Raw genomic sequence first — 19363 nt, 5'->3', positions numbered from 1 at the left:
TAATGATGAAAAGTTTCTCCACAGTGCAGGACACCCAGAGAGGTTCACAGAGTTACATGGAGAAGAGAAGAGGGAGGAGGGAGATAGAGGTGACCAGGATGAGATGAGGTGGAATCAAAAGAGGAGAGAGCAAGCTAGCCAGTAATCACTTCCTATGTGCACTCCACAGTCTGGACCACTCAGAGATGTTCACGGAGTTACACAGAGAAGAGAAGAGGGAGGAAGGAGACAGAGGTGGCCAGGAGGATAAAGGGGGGAATCCAAAGGAGAGAGACAGATCCAGCCAGTAATCAGTTTCCTAAGTGTTATCCACCATCCAGAACACACGTAGAGATTCACAGAGTTGGGTAGAGAAGAGAAGGGGGAGGGAGGAGATGGAGGTGACATGGTGGAGAAAAAGGAGAGTCCAAAGAGGGAGAGAGCAGTCAAGCCAGTAATCTCGCTCCCAAGTAAAAATGGGTACTGAAGATTGGGTTCTTAAAGGTAGAAAGTTGATAACAAATACCAAAAAGCAAAGATTAAAAATCTAGAGTAGAGGTTGGATTTTCAAAAATACAATATTAAAGGAAAAAAAAAAACACAAAGTCATAAGAATTATAAAATATATATATATATATATATGAAGTTTGCTTTAAAAAAATAGGGTGTCTCTCTTTTTTTTTTGCAAAGTAATAGTAGCTTATAAAAATGAAAATTAAAGGAGTAATAGAGGACTTAAAGATTAAAAAAATTAGAGAATGATAGTAAAAGTATATCTAGGACTTTCTCTGGTGTTGTTGTGGGCAGTGTGGGGTCAGTTCATTTTCAGATAGTTCCTTGATCCGGCTTATATTTCTCAAGATCTATAGGCCCCTTCCTATGTAGTCTGTGCTAACTACAGGGTTTTAATCTATTACACCTGTCACTTCCAAGGAGGTTCCCTCTGTTTTAGCTTCTTCTGTTTGCTGGTCTCTACATTGTCTGATTTTCACCCTGACACAAGGAGGGTGGTGGTGGATACTTGTTTTAGGCTCACTTGTTCAGTCGTGCTGTGGGGAGGGAGGGACGCTACAAACAAATAACACTGGTGTGTGCTCGCAGGGTCTCGGCCACACTGGGTTTGCCCCCGCTCACGGCGTGTGTGCTTTCCCTGTCTACACTGCTCAGGCTCTAGGTTGCTGTGCCGGGAACTGTCTGAGGTGGGCCCTGGATTGTATGTACTTCCCAGGTCTAAGCCACTCAGCTTCAGGCACTCGGGTAGTCCTCAGAGGCGCAGACTCGGTTGGGCCTGCGTTTTGTACCCTTCCCAGGTCCGAGCAGCTCAGGTGACCAGGTGTTTGGCAAGTGCAGTCACTGAGACTTATCGCTTCCCCTGTCCCTGCCACTTGGTTTTCTGGGTGTACAACCAGCGCACCTTCTCAGGTGGATGTTGACTGTCTAGAATCCCAAGAAGTCTTGGTTAGCAACGAAGCCTGCTTGCAGTTTGGTAGATAATGCCTCTCTGGGGCCGTGATTGACCCCTTCTGGCTCTGGCTGCCCTCGCCTGCCTGTCACCAGGCAGGGGGATGCGCCGGGCTAGCTCTGCTCAGTCCTTTGTTCTGTGAATGGGCCTGATGGTGTCTTAGGTTAGGACCTTTCGCGTGGTAGCTATCCCACAGTCTGGTTTGCTAGCCCAAGTTAGTTCCCTCAGATTGCCCTCGGGGCATTCAGGCCCAGTCCTTACTCTAAGCAATGCAGCCTGTGCTTCCCTGCCCAGCCCCCGCTTGCTAGTGGCGGGTGCAGGCGTCTGCGCTGCTTCTCTGCTGGGGGAGTTACTGTTGGGCACGTAATCTGTGGGTTTTAATTATTTATTTATTTTTCCTCCTGGTTATGTTGCCCTCTGTGGTTCCAAGGCTCACCACAGACTCAGCAGTGAGAGTGTTTCCTGGTGTTTGGAAACTTCTCTCTTTTTTAAGACTCCCTTCCTGGGATGGAGCTCCATCCCTACCTCTTTTGTCTCTATTTTTATCTTTTATGTTTTTTCCTACCTCCTTTTGAAGACAATGGGCTGCTTTTCTGGGTGCCTGATGTCCTCTGCTGGCATTCAGAAGTTGTTTTGTGGAATTTACTCAGCGTTCAAATGTTCTTTTGATGAATTTGTGGGGGAGAAAGTGGTCTCCCCGTCCTATTCCTCTGTCATGTTAGGACTGACCCTATTTATTTCTTTATTTTCAATTTTTTTGACCACACTGCATGTCATGTGGGATCTTAGTTCCCTGACCAGGAATCAAACCTATGCTCCCTTCACTGGAAGCATGGATTCTTAACCACTGGACCACGAGGGGAGTCCTTGAGATTCTGTTTCTTTTTCTTGCCTTTTACACTGCTTTAATTAGTTAACTATTGAGATATAGTTGGCATATAGCATTATGTTAGCTTCAGATGTGCAGCATAATGATTTGATATTTGTACATACTGTAAAATCATCACCCTATATATATACACAGAATTTAAAATTTTCCTTTGCTGAGAACTTTTAAGATCTGTTCTCTTCATGATTCCTTGTTTTTCTTTTTTAAAATTTTATAATTAAAAAAATTAGTTTGACCTCACGGCATGGCATGTGAAATCTTAGTTCCCTGACCAGGGATCAAACCTGTACCCCCTGCATTGGAAGCATGAAACCTTAGCCACTTGCCCACAAGTGCCTGCTTGCTTATTTTTTGAGAATTTTATCTCAGGTCACTTAAGAATATTTCCATAGTCCCATGCAGTCAATATTTTATCTTGCGTTTGTAGGGGACACTTTCTATTGGTGAGTTTTTAGAGAAGTTCTCAACTGAGCACATACGTAGTTGCGGTGCAGTTGGGAGTATACAAGGCTTCTGCTCTGCTCACTTCCCATTAGCTGGTGTAAATGCAGCGCTCTTCTGTATGACACAGGGAGCTCAGCCTGGTGCTCTGTGACAACCTAGAGGGGTGGGATGGGGAGGGAGGTGGGAGGGAGGTTCAAAAGGGAGAGGACATGTGTATACCTCTGCATGATCCATAGGTCATACACATAGGTGTATGGCAGAAACCAATACCACATTGTAAAGCAATTATCTTCCAATTAAAAATAAAATATTTTAAAAATGCAGTGCTCTTGCAGAAAGCTTCAGGCCATCTGGCTGTTGAATTTTTAGCCTGTTGGAAACCTCAGCAGGAGAAGGTGTTGTCTCAGGCTCTGCCCCAGGGAGAGGTCTGACCAAGCAGGGGTTATGGATGTGGCCTCTCTTGGGAGGATGGGTGGGATGACCCAGGGATGGTGAGTGCAGAGAGGAGAGCAGTGGAATCCAGGGAGGACAACGGTGTTTGAAAAGACCAGCAAAGAAAGAGGGAAGGAGACCAGGGCAGGTGAGGAAGGAGAGGGGTAAAGCAGGAAGGTGTGGTGTTAGCAAAGCCAAGGCATTTCTAGGAGGGCGAGCATTCAGTTCTGAGGATCAAGAGTGTGGGTGACTCGAGCAGCGTAGGGCCCTGGTGGAAACGGTGCTCCGCGCTGAAGCTCATGTTGGAACTGAGCAGGCAGAGTCCGGAGCAGTGGGTGCCCTGCAGAATTCTGAAAGGATGGGGAAGCAAAGGGTCAGTGTGCAAAGCAGGCTTTCAGGGCCGGGGGAGACCTTGCTCAGTGCCGAGGAGCTTTCTGTTTCCCGTCTTCTCCTGGAGTGTTGGCCGGGGTGTCACGTGGCACGTCTCTCTGCCCTTCCTAGTTCTGCAAATTGGTCCTTAGATTTAGAGGCTTGATCACAGTCAGGCTTGATCATTTGGGCAAGGTGGCTACTTCCAGGGTGGTGGTGTGGCAACTCCAGTGCCTTTGTTGTGAATTTGTCAACATGGACAATGGTTGCTGGGAAACATTAATTCATTTTGTTGTTGTTATTTAGTTGCTAAGTTGTGCCCAACTCTTTCACCAGCCCATGGACTGAGCCCGCCAGGATTCTCTATCGATGGGATTATCAAGGCAGGAATACTGGAGTGGGGTGCCATTTCCTTCTCCAGGGGATCTTCTTCACCCAGGGATCGCACTTTCGTCTCCTGCATTGGCTGGCAGATTCTTTACCCCTGAGCAATCTGGGAAGCCCTATTAATTCATTTAGGCATTCTAAATGTGATACTAAGCACATTTCTTAATATTATCAACAGATACACATTGCATATTGTCTGCCAAGTGAAACTGCAAATTGTTGTTGTTGTTGTTGTTAGAAAAATATCAGTTGATGTTTTACTCTATGCCAAGCACTGTTCTAGGTCCTAAGGATAGAATGGTAAATGAAGGTCTGGGTTTATGAAGTTTGAAGTAAAACAAAACTCAGGGTTTTGTGAGGTTGGTGACTTTTGTGGCAGAGCTGCTCACATTGCAGGCAGAACCAGTGAGGACTGTGGGGGCGGATGGTGAGTGGCTGGGATGTGATGGCGGGCAGGCAGCGGTGGGATGCCCAGAGGCACGCAGGAATGCAGGTGGTGCCTAGGGACTGAATGGTGCTTGGAAACGGCAGTGAAGCACTGAAGTAATTTTCAGAAATGATCCATTACCCTGCCAGAAAAAACACATGCACAGTGCAGAGGATTTCATCATGTTATTCTACAATTAAAAAAAAATCACATGAAAGCAACACACCAACAAACCTATCAGAATGGCCAAAAGCCAGAGCACTGCCCATACCCAATGCTGGCAGGAAAGTGGGGCTCATTCATTCAGGAATCCTCATTCATTGCTGGTTTCCATGCAAAGTGGTGCAGCCACTTTGGAAGACGGTCAGTCCTTAAACAACTAAATGTACTCTTGCCATTCAGTCCAACAGTCTTGCTTCTTGATGTTTGCTCAAAGGAACTGAAAGCTTATATCCACGTGAAAACCTACACATGGTTGTTTATAGCAGCTTTATTCCTAAGTTCCCAAACTTGGAATAAACTAAGATGTCCTTTAGTAGGTGAATGGCACTGTGGTGCATCCTGATGACAAAATATTATTTATTACTAAAAAGAAATGAGCTATCAAACCATGCAAAGACACAGGGGAAACTTCAATCAATATTACTAAGTGAAAGAAAAAGTGAAAGTGTTAGTCGCTCAGTTGTGCCTGACTCTTTGCTGCCCCATGGACTGTAGCCTGCCAGGCTCCTCTGTCGATGGGATTCTCCAGGAAAGAATACTGGGGTGGGGTGCCATTTCCTTTTCCACGGGATCTTCCCAACCCTGGGATGGAACCCAGGTCTCTTGCATTGTGGGCAGATTCTTTACCATTTGAGCCATGAGGAAAGCCCTGGGAAAAGACTACATATGTAGGATTCCAACTGTATGACACTCTAGAAAAGTGTCATAGAAATAAAACGTGTCATAGCAATAAAGAGCTCAGTGGTTTCCAGGACTGAGAGGTTATTAGAAGCACATGGAGGGTTTTAGAACAGGGAAACTACATGGCATGGTAAAGATGGATACATGTCTTGACACATTTGTCCAAACCGTAGAATGTGCAACACCAAGAGTTAACTCTAAGGTAAATGATGGATTTTGTGTGATTATCATGTGTCATTGTGGGTTCAGCCTTGATAAAAGATGTTATCATTCTGTGTGTGATGTTAATAATGAGGGAGGCTGTATGTGTGTACACACACACACACACACACACACACACATACAAAGGCAGGGAAGTATCTTCCTCTCAATTTTCTTGTCAACCATAAACTGTTCTAAAAACTAGTCTTTCAAACAAAAGACAACACAGACTATTCTATGTGTGCACTACACATCAATATGTAACTAAAATATATATAAAATTAACTGGTTTTTATTATTTTTTGTTTCTATTTTTAATCAACCTCTTGCTTCCCTTTTAATGATGTCATTTTGATCCTTCCTTTAAGTAGATTCCCTTTCCAGTTCCAAGCACATCCAGATGCCAGGTCGTCTCGGGCTTGTGGGGTCTCTCTGGTTGTTGCGTTCAGGGTGGTTCCATGTCGCTTTACATGTGCTGAGCAGGGGGACCAGGTGGCCTGGGCCCCAGCAAGCCTGTGGGCAAGGCAGGCTCTGCAGCCCTCCTCGGGGTCTGGATTCTCACGGGACACCAGTCAGCTGTTTGGTTCATCGGCAGAGGTTAATGGGGGCGAGTCTGCTCTGCAGTCACCTGCCTCTGCCATGGGGGCCTTGACCTTCAGTCCAGTTTGTGTCTAGTGACAGGTGGGTCGGGTCCTTACACAGGGCCTGTGCTGTGAAAACCTCCCTGTGCCTGCTCCCTGAGGGGTCTGTCCGCCCGAGACCCTGAGCGAGACGCACAGAGGAAAACAAAGCCAACAAACAGGGGCTTTGGCCCTGACGACAGACAGCAAAACCGCGGCAAGAGCAAGCGGGCCTCTTACTTCCCAGGGTCCAGCACGGCTCGCAGAAAGTTTTTGTTGCTCTTTTTTGTTAAAATTGTGTTTATGTTCTTTCATTTCTCCCAACACAGGGCCCCCTCTCTGGTGTAGCCTTTTATTTATACTGCCGCACGTTTCCTTCTCTTTTCTCATACCTTCCTCTCCCTGTCTGAATTTCAGTTCTCCTTTGTTTCCTTTAAGCTTTTATTTTCTTCTCATGCATGGTCTCCCTTTCTTTTTTTCCCCTGATGTCGGGTTGTCTTGCTTGGAGAGGAAGTGTTTTCTGTCTGGAGTGTTAGCTCTGTGAATTGTTGTATAGCTGCAGATTGTAAACTGCAGGGCTGTGGTTTCTCTTTCCAACAGCATTTTGTCACATAGATCCACTTGCTGAGGAGGAAGCTAGTTTTTGGCGGACGTGAGACTTGCATAGACAGTATTGTAGTTTAACACAGATGGCATGTTTTATTGTATTTTATAATAAATTGTTTTTTCAAGAGCGATTTCCCTTCTCCTCTTCTGTCCTCTCATCTCTACGCTTTTTTTTTTTTTTTGGAAGTATATTTTGCATGTAATATTATATTAGTTTCAAGTGTACAACATAGTGGTTTAACGTTTATGTACGTTACGAACTGATCACCAGGATAAGTCTTGTTCATCTGTCACCATACAAAGTTAGTACAATATTATTGATATTATTTGGCTGCCCTGAGTGGCTTGCGGGATCTTCATTCACAACCAGGGATCAAACCTAGGCCCATAGCCCTGAAACTACTGAGTCCAGTCCTAGCTCCTGGACTACCAGGGAATTCCCAGTACAATATTATTATCTATAGTCCCCATGCTGTACATTACATACCTTGTTTATTTTATAACTGGAATTTTGTGCCTCTTAATCCCTTTCCCCTGTTTCACCTAACCCCCCATCTTCTTCCCCACTAGCAACTGCCAGTTTGTTCTCTGTATCTATAAGATTGCTTCTGGTTTGTTTGTTCATTTGTTTTTCATATGGTATTTATCTTTCTCTATCTGACTTATTTCACTTAGCATGATACCTTCTAGGTCTATCCATGATGTTGCAAAGAGCAAGATTTCATTATTCTTTTTATGGCTGAGTATATTCCATTGTGCGTATATACCTCATCTTCTTTATCCATTCATCTGTTGATGGACACTTAAGTTGCTTCCATAATCTTGGCTGTTGTAAATAATGCTGCAGTGTGAATTTAGGGGTGCATGTATCTTTTCAAATAAGCGCTTTCATTTTCTTTGGATAAATACCCAAAAGTGAGATTGCTGAATCATGTTGTAGTTACATTTTTAATTTTTTGAGGAACCTCCGTACTATTTCCACAGGTTGTACCAATTTATTATGTTCCCACCAGCGGTGAACAGGGACTTCTGTCTGTCTTCATCCTCACCAATACTGATTATTTCTTGTCTGTTTTATAATAGCCATTCTGGCAAGTGTAAGGAGCTATGTCATTGTGGTTTTGATTTGCATTTCCCTGATGGTTGGTGATGTTGAGCATCTTTTCATGTGTCTGTTGGCCATGTGTATGTCTTCTTTAGAAATATATCTGTATTTACGTCTTTATGTATCACATTCTTAATTACTGTAGCTTTATAGAATAGTTTGAAATCATGAAATGTGATGCCTCCAGCTTTGTTCTTTTCCAAGATTGTTTTGGCTCTGTGGTTCCATATAAATTTTAGAATTATTTGTTCCCTTTATTCTCTTAAAATTATCAGGGACTCCAAAGAGTCTTTTGTTAATATAGCTTATAACTATCAATATTTACTATATTAGATATTAAAATGGCATTAAACTGAAAAGACCAGAACTTACAAATTGTTGCTGTTGTTCAGTCACTTAGTTGTGTCCAACTCTTTGAGACCGCATGGACTGCAGCATGCCAGGATTCCCTGTCCTTCACTATCTCCTGGGGTCTGCTCAAACTCATGTCCATTGAGTCAGTGATACTATCCAACCATCTCATCCACTGCTGCCCCCTTCTCCTGCCTTCAGTGTTTCCAGGCATCAGGGTTTTTCCCAATGAGTTAGTTCTTTGCATCAGGTGGGCAAAGTTCTGGAGCTTTAGCTTCAGTATCAATCCTTCCAATGAATATTCAGGGTTGATTTCCTTTAGGATTGATCAGTTTGATTTCCCTGCAGTCCAAGGGAATCTCAAGAATCTTATCTAGCACCACAAATTGGAAGCATCAATTCTTCAGTGCTCAGCTTTCTTTATGGTCCAACTCTCACATCCTTACATGACTACTGGAAAAGTCATAGCTTTGACTAGATGATCTTTATCGGCAAAGTGATGTCTCTGCTTTTTAATACATTGTCTATGTTTGTCATAGCTTTCCTTAGAATAAGTGAGTGTCTTTTAATTTCATGGTTGCAGTCACCATCTGCAGTAATTTTGGAGCCCAAGAAAATAAAATCTGTCCATGCTTCCACATCTCCCCCTCTATTTGCCAGGAAGTGATGGGACCAGATATCATGATCTTAGTTTTTTGAATGTTGAGTTTTAAGCCAGCTTTTTCACTCTCCTCTTTCACCCTCATCAAGAGGCTCTATGATATACTTTTAAATAACTTCTATGCAGAGTACATCATGTGAAATGCCATATTGATAATTCTCCTGGCAATCTTGATTCTAGCTTGTGAATCATCCAGCTTGGTATTTCACATGATCTACTCTGCATATAAGTTAAATTAGCAGGGTGACAGTATACAGCCTTGACATACTCCTTTCCCAATTTTGAACCAGTCTGTTGTTCCATGTCTGGTTTATAAGTACATATCCCATTATCCATCAGAGCCTCTGAAAACATCAGTATATTCCTATATGATGAGTGAATTTCTAAGAATATATATATTCTTGTATAATAAGATTTAAGAAGGTAAGTTAAATCTTAATATAACTGTGAAAATAAGCTTGTTATTGCAGGTCTCAGAGCGGGAACTCCCTAGGGTCCTCAGACCACATTATGAGAACTACTGACTTAGATAGTTGGTAATGATTTCCTGAGCACTGTGTGCTGGGTATGCCAGCTCTGGTGACAGGGAGGTGGGAAAGTATTAGAGAGCTTTCTTGGTTTCCAGGAATTCATATCACATGTGGCTTCCTGCTCTATCTATGCATAAGACAACCTGTATATCTGAAAGATGAGTTTATGTATATATTCTGTGACAATGATTTGCTCTTTCTTTTATGACCATTAAAGTCTCAATCAGTAGGGTTACAATTTGTATATTTGATACTCAAACACTCGAGTCACCAGCCTAGCATCACCACAGAACAGTCTTGTGAAATTGAGCCTTTTGATATGATCACTACCAAGAAAAACTCCAGGGGGTTCAGTTATGTTCCTATTATATGGTTAACCAAGGAAATCTTAAAGGAATATGTGTGAACAACCACATCCTCTTTTCTATTTATGTTCCAGCCTCTTTCAAAAATCCTTTTCTTATAAAAAATGTGGTGTAAAGGTATCACTTACACTCACTGAGACTATGTTAAATAACATCATTAATCATCATTTTCATAGAGCTTTCTGGATATCTCCACCCTCATATCCAAGAACTCGAGGACCAAAATGTAATCACTTGCTTGTTCTTTTCAGACAGTTTTGAGGATGCTGGGCCACCAAATAGCCAGATGGTCTCAGAACCTGGAAAAAACATCACACTCACCTGTGAGCCTCGAGAGAACCGTCTGTTAGAAGAAGTGTCATGGGAAAAGATCCAGCCCCAGCAGATTGACCTCTTAATAACCTGCAACTTGTCCCAAGGAAGAAATTACACGTCCAAGTACCCAAGACAGATACTGAGCAACTGCAACAAGGGCATGAAAAAGGCCTTTGTCACCATGCCTAATGTTATAGGCTCTGACTCAGGACTCTACCGCTGTGGCTTCAAAGCCAGCACTGGGGAAAAAGAAACCTTCTTGATGAGACTGACTGTAACCAATGGTGAGTGGGTAGCACCTGTCTCCACGTGTCAAAAATGGGAAAATCTCGCTGCTGTGGGTTGGTTTCTTTTGTCTTTCTCATGACTTTCTTATACAAAATACCTTTAATGATTGAATTTGGTAAGTTGTCAGTTACTGAATGTTATTCTTTATCTTGCTGATCCATCAATCACAGATTTTTTTTGGATCTGTCATATTCCAAAAACTTTTTAAAAATTCAGTGCATCTGAAAAATATGTGGTATTAACACCCAATATGTTTTGACTATATAATTTCTTTTTTAAAAAGTGTCTTTTAAAAATTTTTTTATTAATTTAATCAATTTATTTCTGGCTGTGCTTGGTCTTTGTTGCTGCACAGGCTTTTCTCGAGTGGCAGCAAGCGTTTCTTGTTGTGGCATGTGGGCTTCTCATCACAGGGGCTTCTCTAGTGTGGAACATGGGCTCCAGGGCACGGGGGCTTCAGCGGTTGTGGCTCCTGGGTTCTAGAGCACAGCTTAATGGCTGTGGTGCCGGGGCTTAGTTACTCCTTGGCATGCGGGATCTTTCTAGACTAGGCATCGAACCTGTGTCTCCTGCATTGGCAGGCAGGTTCTTTACCACTAAGCCACCAGGGAATCCCCTCAGCTATATAATTTTTAACTTTTCAATTCTGTTCAAACTTGCTGACAGTGGTGACTGGGTTTTACCATCCTCGTGGCTCCTCAGCAATGACAGGGGAAGATGTTTGACTGGTGTCTGCTGAATCAGCGTTGAGTAGAATGTAATACATGTGTGGTAATGTGCTTGCTTCTTTGCCAGATCAGAGCTTTGGTTCCCTCACTTGTTTTCAGACCTGGGAGCAGGAACAGACTGGCCTTGAAGCTTTGAAACTGACCTTCAGGGCTTCTCACCTGAGCCGGCTCGAGGCCCAGTGCTTATTTGGTATTAGTCATTTGTCTGCTGTGTCATAATGAAGCCCTAAAACCTGTGTGAGAGTAAGAAAAAGTGGTATTTCACCTGCTGAAGTGCAAATACAGAGAGACCTGTACAGACCTGTGTAGAAGTCAGTCCAGAGGCCCGAGTTACAGCCTAGCGGGAGGAAGGCCATCTCAGACTCACCCTTCTGCCTCTGGGGAAGTCTGTCAGAGAAAATGATGTCAGAGGAACCTGTCAGAGAAAATAATGTATATTTACCTATGACAGAAATTTTATTTCACTGTATTTTCACTCTCTACTTTCCTCCTCCTCCTCCTTCCTTTCTGCTTTCCTTCCCTCCTTCCCTCCTTCCTTCCTTCTCTCCATCCACCCATATCTCTTTCTCCATTACTTTCGTGTGCTTCCAGCCACCTCGTGTGCTTCGGCCTGTGTGTAGACTTTTGAGCTGAGGCTTCCTAGGATGTGGCTGCCCTGCATACACGCTGCTCACGCTGCCGGCCAGAGCGCCTTCCTGCTTCGGGAAGAAGAGGAGGTTTCGTGTGTACAGCAGCCTCCGCAGCTGCGCCCCGGCAGCTGTGTGTGCGAAGGATGTTCTTGGCCAGAGGTTAGCAGTTGTCAGTACATGATCACCTTGGACAGCATCAAAGCTTTCTTTGCTTCTCAAGTGAACTAGAGGGTTAATGGAATGTTGAGGAGGGAGGAAATATTCAGGGGAGAAAAATTAACAGAGGTTCTTCATTTTAAATGTTGACTCCATTCCTTCATACATATAGAGAAAATACTTCTTGCCTTGAAGAAATACTCTTGCATTATAGAAGTGTTTTTAACACCTGGCCAGAGAAAGAAAGAATAAAAGCAATCATTAAGACTTCTTTGGTGTCTCAGTTATATAGAACCCACCTCCCAATGCAGGAGATGCAGGTTCAATCCCTGGGTGGGGAAAATCCCCTCGAGAAGGAAATGACCAATCACTCCGGTATACTTGCTTGGAAAATCCCATGAACAGAGGAGCCTGGCAGGCTACAGTCCATGGGGTGGCAAAGAATCAAACATGACTTAGCGACTAAACAATAAACACACAAATCTTCTCTCAGAGACCAAGGTAAGAGAGTGTTCTCTTCAGAAAATGTCATAACCATTTTCAAACACATCTGAAATAAGATCTTGGCCATTATATGTTGAAAAAGTTATTATAAACATCTTAAATCCTAGAGAAAAATGGATTCTTAGGAGGTATAGTTATTTAACTCTAAATAATTAATAAAAATCTTTCACTTATCCAAACATATCTAAATTCCTTGCACAAAGCTATTTCTTTTCTCTGTAAATAAGCCACAGACAGTGTTGAAAATGACTGAATGTAATGATCAGTATAGTTAGGGTTCAAGTGTTTTGAATACTTGAAAAATGGATTTTTGACATTCAATTGACAGGTTGAAAGAATATCAACTGGGCCCATTAGTAAAACGTTATAATTGACAGAACATGATAGCTGTTGACTCAATATTTTGGTTTAATTTCTTTTCAAAATAACTGTAAGTAAAGATTGAAGGTTAAAAAAAATCAGATGGAAAGCAAAAATAGATCACTTGTATTTCTTTGATATGATTTGATTATTTCAAGTCCTAGGGCTGTTCGGTCAAAAATCAATGTAGGGATGAAAGCAGAGAGACAGGTATGAGATGTGGAGGCGATCTAATTTATTTCAACTGTCAAGGGACAGGTGATGGTGACGCAGATTTTGTAAACTGCTGGGCATCCTTTTGTGAGCTCCCATCAACTTTTTTTATGGGATCCAAAAGGGATTTTCATGACTCTCGTATTCTACACACACACACACATGCATGTATATACAGACATGCACCTGCATGCAATACACACATGCGTGCGTGCACACACACACACACACATGCCTCTTCCCCTGATTTTGCCCACTTGCGTTCATCTTCAGACAAGTACCAGGTACTGAGAGACCACCAAAAAGATGATATGCTGTCAACTGATACATCGTATATCCAGGCCTTGACTTATTTTGAACAGAGGCAGAAAGGGGCAGAAGCATTTTCTCTGCTGAATGAAATGTTTGTTTCCCCTTCTTTGTACTCAAGACCTGGTAAGTAGTCTAAAATGGATCCAGACTGAAATTTCTGAATTTGGAGCTTGTCTGGACCAAGGGCCAGGAACAGGGGAAAATGCAGGTATACGTACAATGACCAAAATTATTTTGGACCCTTAATATCCTCTGGATTTTCACTAGTCATGGGAAAAGTATTTTAACTTTCATCAGAAGGATTTTTGAGGTCTTCTAATATTAACTAAATAGCATTCTGACTACAGTTGTTTTTGATTATAAAAAGAAGGAGGATCAAAGATGTGAAAGCAGTCCTCTCAGAAGGTTTCTGGAGAAGACCTGTTTCTAACTCTGCTAAGAAGTATTCTTCTCCAATCTTTTCCCTCTAATGAGGGTATTTAGCTGAACCATCAAGTTTCAAATAAGACTTTGATGATCAGAGCAGAAGAAAGAGTTAAAACAGAATCTGGGGACTTACACAGAATGTGTGGGGAAGGAGGAGTTGTGTGTGTTGGGCTTCCCTGGTGGCTCAGATGGTAAAGAACCTGCCTGCGATGCAGGAGACCCGGGTTTGATCCCTGGGTTGGGGAGATTCCCCAGATAGGGAATGGCTACCCACTCCAATATTCTTGCCTGGAGAATCCCATGGACAGAGTAGGTGATTGCAATCAAATGACTAGGTTGGTGCTGAGATTGTGAGTTATGGGTTAATACAGGAGGTAGTCTCAATTGAATGATAGCTTGGTGAAATTCTGGATGTTGTATAAGAGCAATGAAAGTTACTCTCAATTCTTTATCACAGGTGGCACAAGGTAGTATTTAAGGATGTGTCAATCAAGTAGTGTAGAATAAGAAAGAGACATTGGAGACAAAGGAAATTAGCTAAGAGTTGGTTGCAACAGTCAGGGCATCAGCGAGGGAGCTCTCAAATGGACTGCCACTGTCACGTTCTGGGTCTTTGGCCCACAAACAGGAGCCCACAGTTTGATAGACAAATTACAAATGGCATATAAATTAGAAAAAGGTACCCCTTCCCTGCACCGATGCAGATCCAAGCTCATGTACAAGTTGGTGATGGGCCCCAGGTCCCCTACCACTCGGCTGGGCACACGTAGCCTGGCGAAGCGGAAAGATGTTGGTCAGATGAGAATGTCAGCCTGTGCTTGTCACCACCTCCACAGTCACTCACACCTTCCTACTCTCTCTTCTTCCTAACCCATTTACTCATTCTCACCACAGTTACCTCGTTTCCTTTAGCGTTTCGGTCAGATCTCACCATCTTCATGAATCTGTAACTTCAAATGATTCCCTGACATTGAACCATTAAGCAGCTTTAATTTTTCAAACTTTTATAGCAGGAAAGGTGATAGCCTCAAGTTATTGAATAATTGCATCTATTTGCAATGACCCCAGACCCTTACATTAGAAATTACTTGAGATTGAGGATCATGATATCTCTGCTTAGAGATGTCAAAGTATCTTTCCAGAGTATGCTTAGTAAGTGTTCTTGACCCATACTGTGCATGCCGATATTCCTGTGTGTTCTAGTACAAACTGTGTCCATTTCATTTTCCAGTTTTCTAGCTGGATTGCTTCTGGATTTTCTTCATCAACACTTAACATTTGAGATTTAGTGATTGCTAATCAAAAGAAACCTGAGCTCTCAGAAGATGCATTGGAATGTTTGGGGAGAAAATTCTCATGAGCTTCGTTTACATATATGTCTTTCAAAAAGTATATCTTCTTTTTAAACTTTTCTTGTTGTGCACATTCTGTATTCAGTTCAGTTCAGTCACTAAATTGTGTCCAACTCTTTGGGATCCCATGAACTGCAGCACACTAGGCTTCCCTGTCTATCACCAACTCCCAGAGCTTGCACAAACTCATGTCCATTGAGTCGGTGATGCCATCCAACCATCTTGTCCTCTGTCGTCTCCTTCTCTTCCTGCCTTCAATCTTTTTCAGCATCAGGGTTTTTTCCAGTGAGTCAGCTCTTCGCATCAGGTGGCCAAAGTATTGAACCTTCAGCTTCAGCATCAGTCCTTCCAATTCTGTATTAATGGTGTGTAATTACTAATCGATAGACGTGGAGGATGGAATTTGTAAATGAAGATTGCAGAAGTTTTCACTAGGAAATCGTGGGCCCACAGCCAAGAGACTCTTTCTTTGTGAGGTATGGGTCAACACAGGGGTAGTGTCGAGGAGTAGCTGCTCTAGGTTCTAATCTTGCCTCTAATGGCTTGCGGAGATCACTGACTCTGGACTCTGTGCTCCTGAGTTGGACTATGAGACTATTAAGGAAGAGGAATACATTTCATTTCTTTATTTGGGCTTAGTTTCTGCTAAAATTCACTCCGTTTTTTTCCCAGCTGATTTGGATTTCTAAAGAGTTTGAAGTTGTAGATAAAATATGATTTTTATGGATTTATTAATCCAGAACTTTCTGTCCAAGTCTTCTGAATTTATAATAGATATGACTATTGTAGGCATTGGAAAAGTCCCTGAAATGGTAGGCATGGTGGCTGTCTGAGCTGGTCCTCGCTGGGCTCCCCGGTACATCTGTTTCCATGACCTGATATGGTGAACATCTGCCTTTTATTATCTCTTCCTGCAGAGAAAATCCTGTCACAGCAGCTTATATGCTGGAACCACAGGACTAGAGTCTCAGAGCACTGGTGTCGCTGCCTGCAAGTTCTGTATCTTCTACCAGTACAGACCACCTATGGTTTTTAGCCTGTTTAGTCATTATTAAAATTCTGGATGATAACTGGGTATCCAGATGAAGCATACTGTTTCCATCATCACAAACGAGTTAGCTATTCAGTCAGGGCCCTCTTTTGTCCTTGTAGCTTTATTTTGGGAGAGGAAACGGCAACCCACTCCTTTATTCTTGCCTGGAAAATCCCATGGACAGAGAAACCTGGTGGGCTACAGTTCATGGGGTCGCAAAGAGTCAGACACGACTGAGCACACATCACAGCTTTACTTTACATTTTCCTCTGCCCACATCTTTCTTTTACGAGTCATTGAATTAAAAAAAAAAAAAAAAAGCAAGCAGTCAGTTTGTTTTATAAGCCCTACATCTTGATTTATTCATCTTTCCTAAAGCACACAATCCTGGAATTGTGGCCTGAAGTCATTTTTTGTACATACCATATTTGTGTAGATAAACAAGATATTGAACTGAATAATGATAATGACAAGTTAGTATCAGAGAGAAGGAGGTGTTGAAAGTCTCATGTTAAATTGATCTGGTGGAGCTCTTGCATAAGGGACCGTGTCCATTGTCATCGCTACTGTAAACAAAGCAGCTGGTGGTATCGTGTGTGTGCGCGTGCGCTCAGTCGTGTCCGATTCTTTGTGACCCCGTGGACTGTAGCCCGCCAGTTTGCTCTGTTCATGGCATTCTCCAGGCAAGAATACTGAAGTGGGTCGCCATTTCCTCCTGCAGGGGATGTTCCCCGCCCAGGGATTGAACCTGTATCACCAACATTGGCAGGTGGATTTTTTTTTTTTTAACCAATGAGGCACCTGGGAATCCCTGAATTGATGGTATTAGAAAGCAGCTAATCCTAAGAACTGTTTTTCTTAAAGTGGATCTTTATCCTCAGCCTGAATTTTAAATAATTTTCATAACGCTTTCCTCTCCCTAGAAACTCAGAGTTCAGGTAGGAATTCAAATTCAGAAAAATGTACTGATTTTCCTCCCACTTAAAATCCATGACCACATTTACCTGAGAGACCTAATGACTCCAACTGCAAAATAGCCATTTGTTCTTCCTTGTCATGTGTGATTTTTTTTTTTTTTTAAAACATCTGGGAATCGTTAACAGCTTATAATGATCTCTTAGAGCCTTATTAGGAACCGAACGTAGATGATGGTGTGAATTTTTCCCCAAAGGCAAGTAGAAAACTTCTTAAATTTTTAAAAAGACAGTTCTTTGTATAAGGTTAATGGCATTTCATTCTTAATAGAAATTCTAGTTTTAAGTATTGCAGTTCAATTAGTCAGACAACTACTTCTAACTTCAACTGAGATATTTTGAACATGTTCTGACCTGACCCTTGACAAGCATTCAAAGGTGACCTAGTTCGTTTTCAGTAGTCTATATTATTTGAAAGAAAAAGAAATGAAGAATAAATGCAGGCCTGTCAGCCGTAGAGATACATCTTTGAACCCCCCATGTATTGTAAAGTTATGTATACTGAAATGATTCAGAGTTTTCTTTAAAGGTATTTATTCAACAGCATAGGGCTTCCCTGGTGACTCAGATGGTAAAAAATCCACCTGCAATGCAGGAGACATGGGTTCGATCCCTGGGTCGTGCAGATCCCCCAGAGAAGGGAATGGCAACCCACCCCAGTATTCCTGCCTGGAGAATCCCATGGACAGAGGAACCTGGTGGGCTCCAGTCCACTGGGTCACAAAGAGTCAGACTTGACTGAGTGACTAACCCTTTCACATTCAACAGAAGAATATGCTTGGATAAATTTTTATAAAATAAATATTTTTCAATCCCCATTGATCCCTCTACACCTTATTTTCAGAATTAATTGAATGTAGTTCACTTTGGCTAAGACTCAGAAGTAACTATGATGCTCATAATCTTTTAAATATAAAAGTGGTTTTATTTAATTAACCCACAGGAGGCAATTCTTCCTTTCATGGATATAGGGTTGAGCTGTTTTAAGCTCTCCATAGTGCTGGTCAGGAGTGTGAAATGGCTTTAGTGAAGGTGAATAGTGAGTGATGAAAATCCTTATCATTGCAATGATGGACACAGGCAAGTCAAGAGTAATTATTGGGATGAGAAGAAACGATGTTAACAAAGGATAGGATGTTTTTGTGACTTCAAATCAAAGAATCTTAAGGATGTGATGGATATGCAAATAACCCCCAAATCAGGGCCACATAGAAGGCCAGTTTACGAATATAAAGCAATACAGGCTTGCAAAGTGTAATTATTCTCCTGTTGTTTTTCATGTTTTATATTGAACATTGAGATAAATTCTTCACTCTTTTAATGTGCATATGTGTGTATGCATTTGTGAATTAAGATAACTGTGAATATTTGTTAGGAGGAACAATCTGCCAGATGGCAAACATTCAATAAATACATGTGCTTGTGTGGGCAATTTTACACTCACAGGAAACTCACAAATCCCAAATACTTTAATCAAAACAAGTTGTTTTGCTTTTATGTTGATGACTGTCTTTTCTTCCTGGTCTAGTAAGTAAAGATATCAGGTTTGAAATCCAATCATGCAGTTCTTTTTTAATAAAATCACTGGCTATTTTAAAAATGGAGAGAACGGATGAATAGTTAAACTCTAGAGAATAAAGCTGTAGATTTTGAAATTATTACCAGATCCCTTGTTTCTTATAACCAGGCATTGACTTTTACATGTTTTGTAGAGCAATTAGTAAATTTTTTCATGTAACATAACTTAAAGTTGGACAGAAAAATTAATCTTCAGCCCAGTGCTTTCTGTTTCATATTCTGAAACTACCTGTATGACATTTATAGCACATTTATATATACGCCTTTATAAATGTCATAGAGTTTGAGGTATAAAGTTTTCTAAAGACCCAAGGGAAAATTTATAAATAGCAGTTATAAGGACTAAGTGGCACAAGGCTTTGTCTTGGCTGCTGTATGACAGGCTTGCATATTATGCTTATGTCTGTGCCAGTCACTCTAACACTTACTGATAATTAGTCATGCCTTTGTCACAACAACTCTATTATTATCTACATTTTATGGATGAGGAAGGTGAGGCATGAAGAGCTTAAGAAACTTATTTCAGGCTTCATAGCTAGTCAGGAGTGGGGCTGGGTTTCACAGCCATGAAGATGGGCTCCAGGGTTCTTGTTCTTAACCACGGCACTGAATTACTTCTCCAAGCAGAAGGAAAAAAAACATTCCTGCCATCAACAGCAGCATCACAGGAGAAGCTGGCTACGGTGGAGTTCCACAGCCTTGTGCTCTTCCTTTTGGGAAGTGAGTAGGTATCATAGATCATCTACTGAACCAACACATGGAGC

General features: G+C 42.0%; 1 protein-coding gene across 2 annotated transcripts in view; it reads left to right on the top strand.

The window, feature by feature from the left end:
• Nucleotides 1-19363, top strand: part of CD226 (CD226 molecule) — a 104589-nt gene that overhangs the window by 67059 nt on the left and 18167 nt on the right. For both annotated transcript variants that reach the window (XM_044934495.2, XM_006061279.4), the window contains exon 4: nucleotides 9983-10330. In XM_044934495.2, the coding sequence (XP_044790430.2) occupies nucleotides 9983-10330 (348 nt within the window). The remainder of the gene's footprint in view (nucleotides 1-9982; nucleotides 10331-19363) is intronic.

This window comes from Bubalus bubalis, chromosome 22 (assembly GCF_019923935.1).
Source record: "Bubalus bubalis isolate 160015118507 breed Murrah chromosome 22, NDDB_SH_1, whole genome shotgun sequence".
NCBI lineage: Eukaryota > Metazoa > Chordata > Mammalia > Artiodactyla > Bovidae > Bubalus > Bubalus bubalis.
This window is presented reverse-complemented; position numbering and strand designations above follow the sequence as displayed.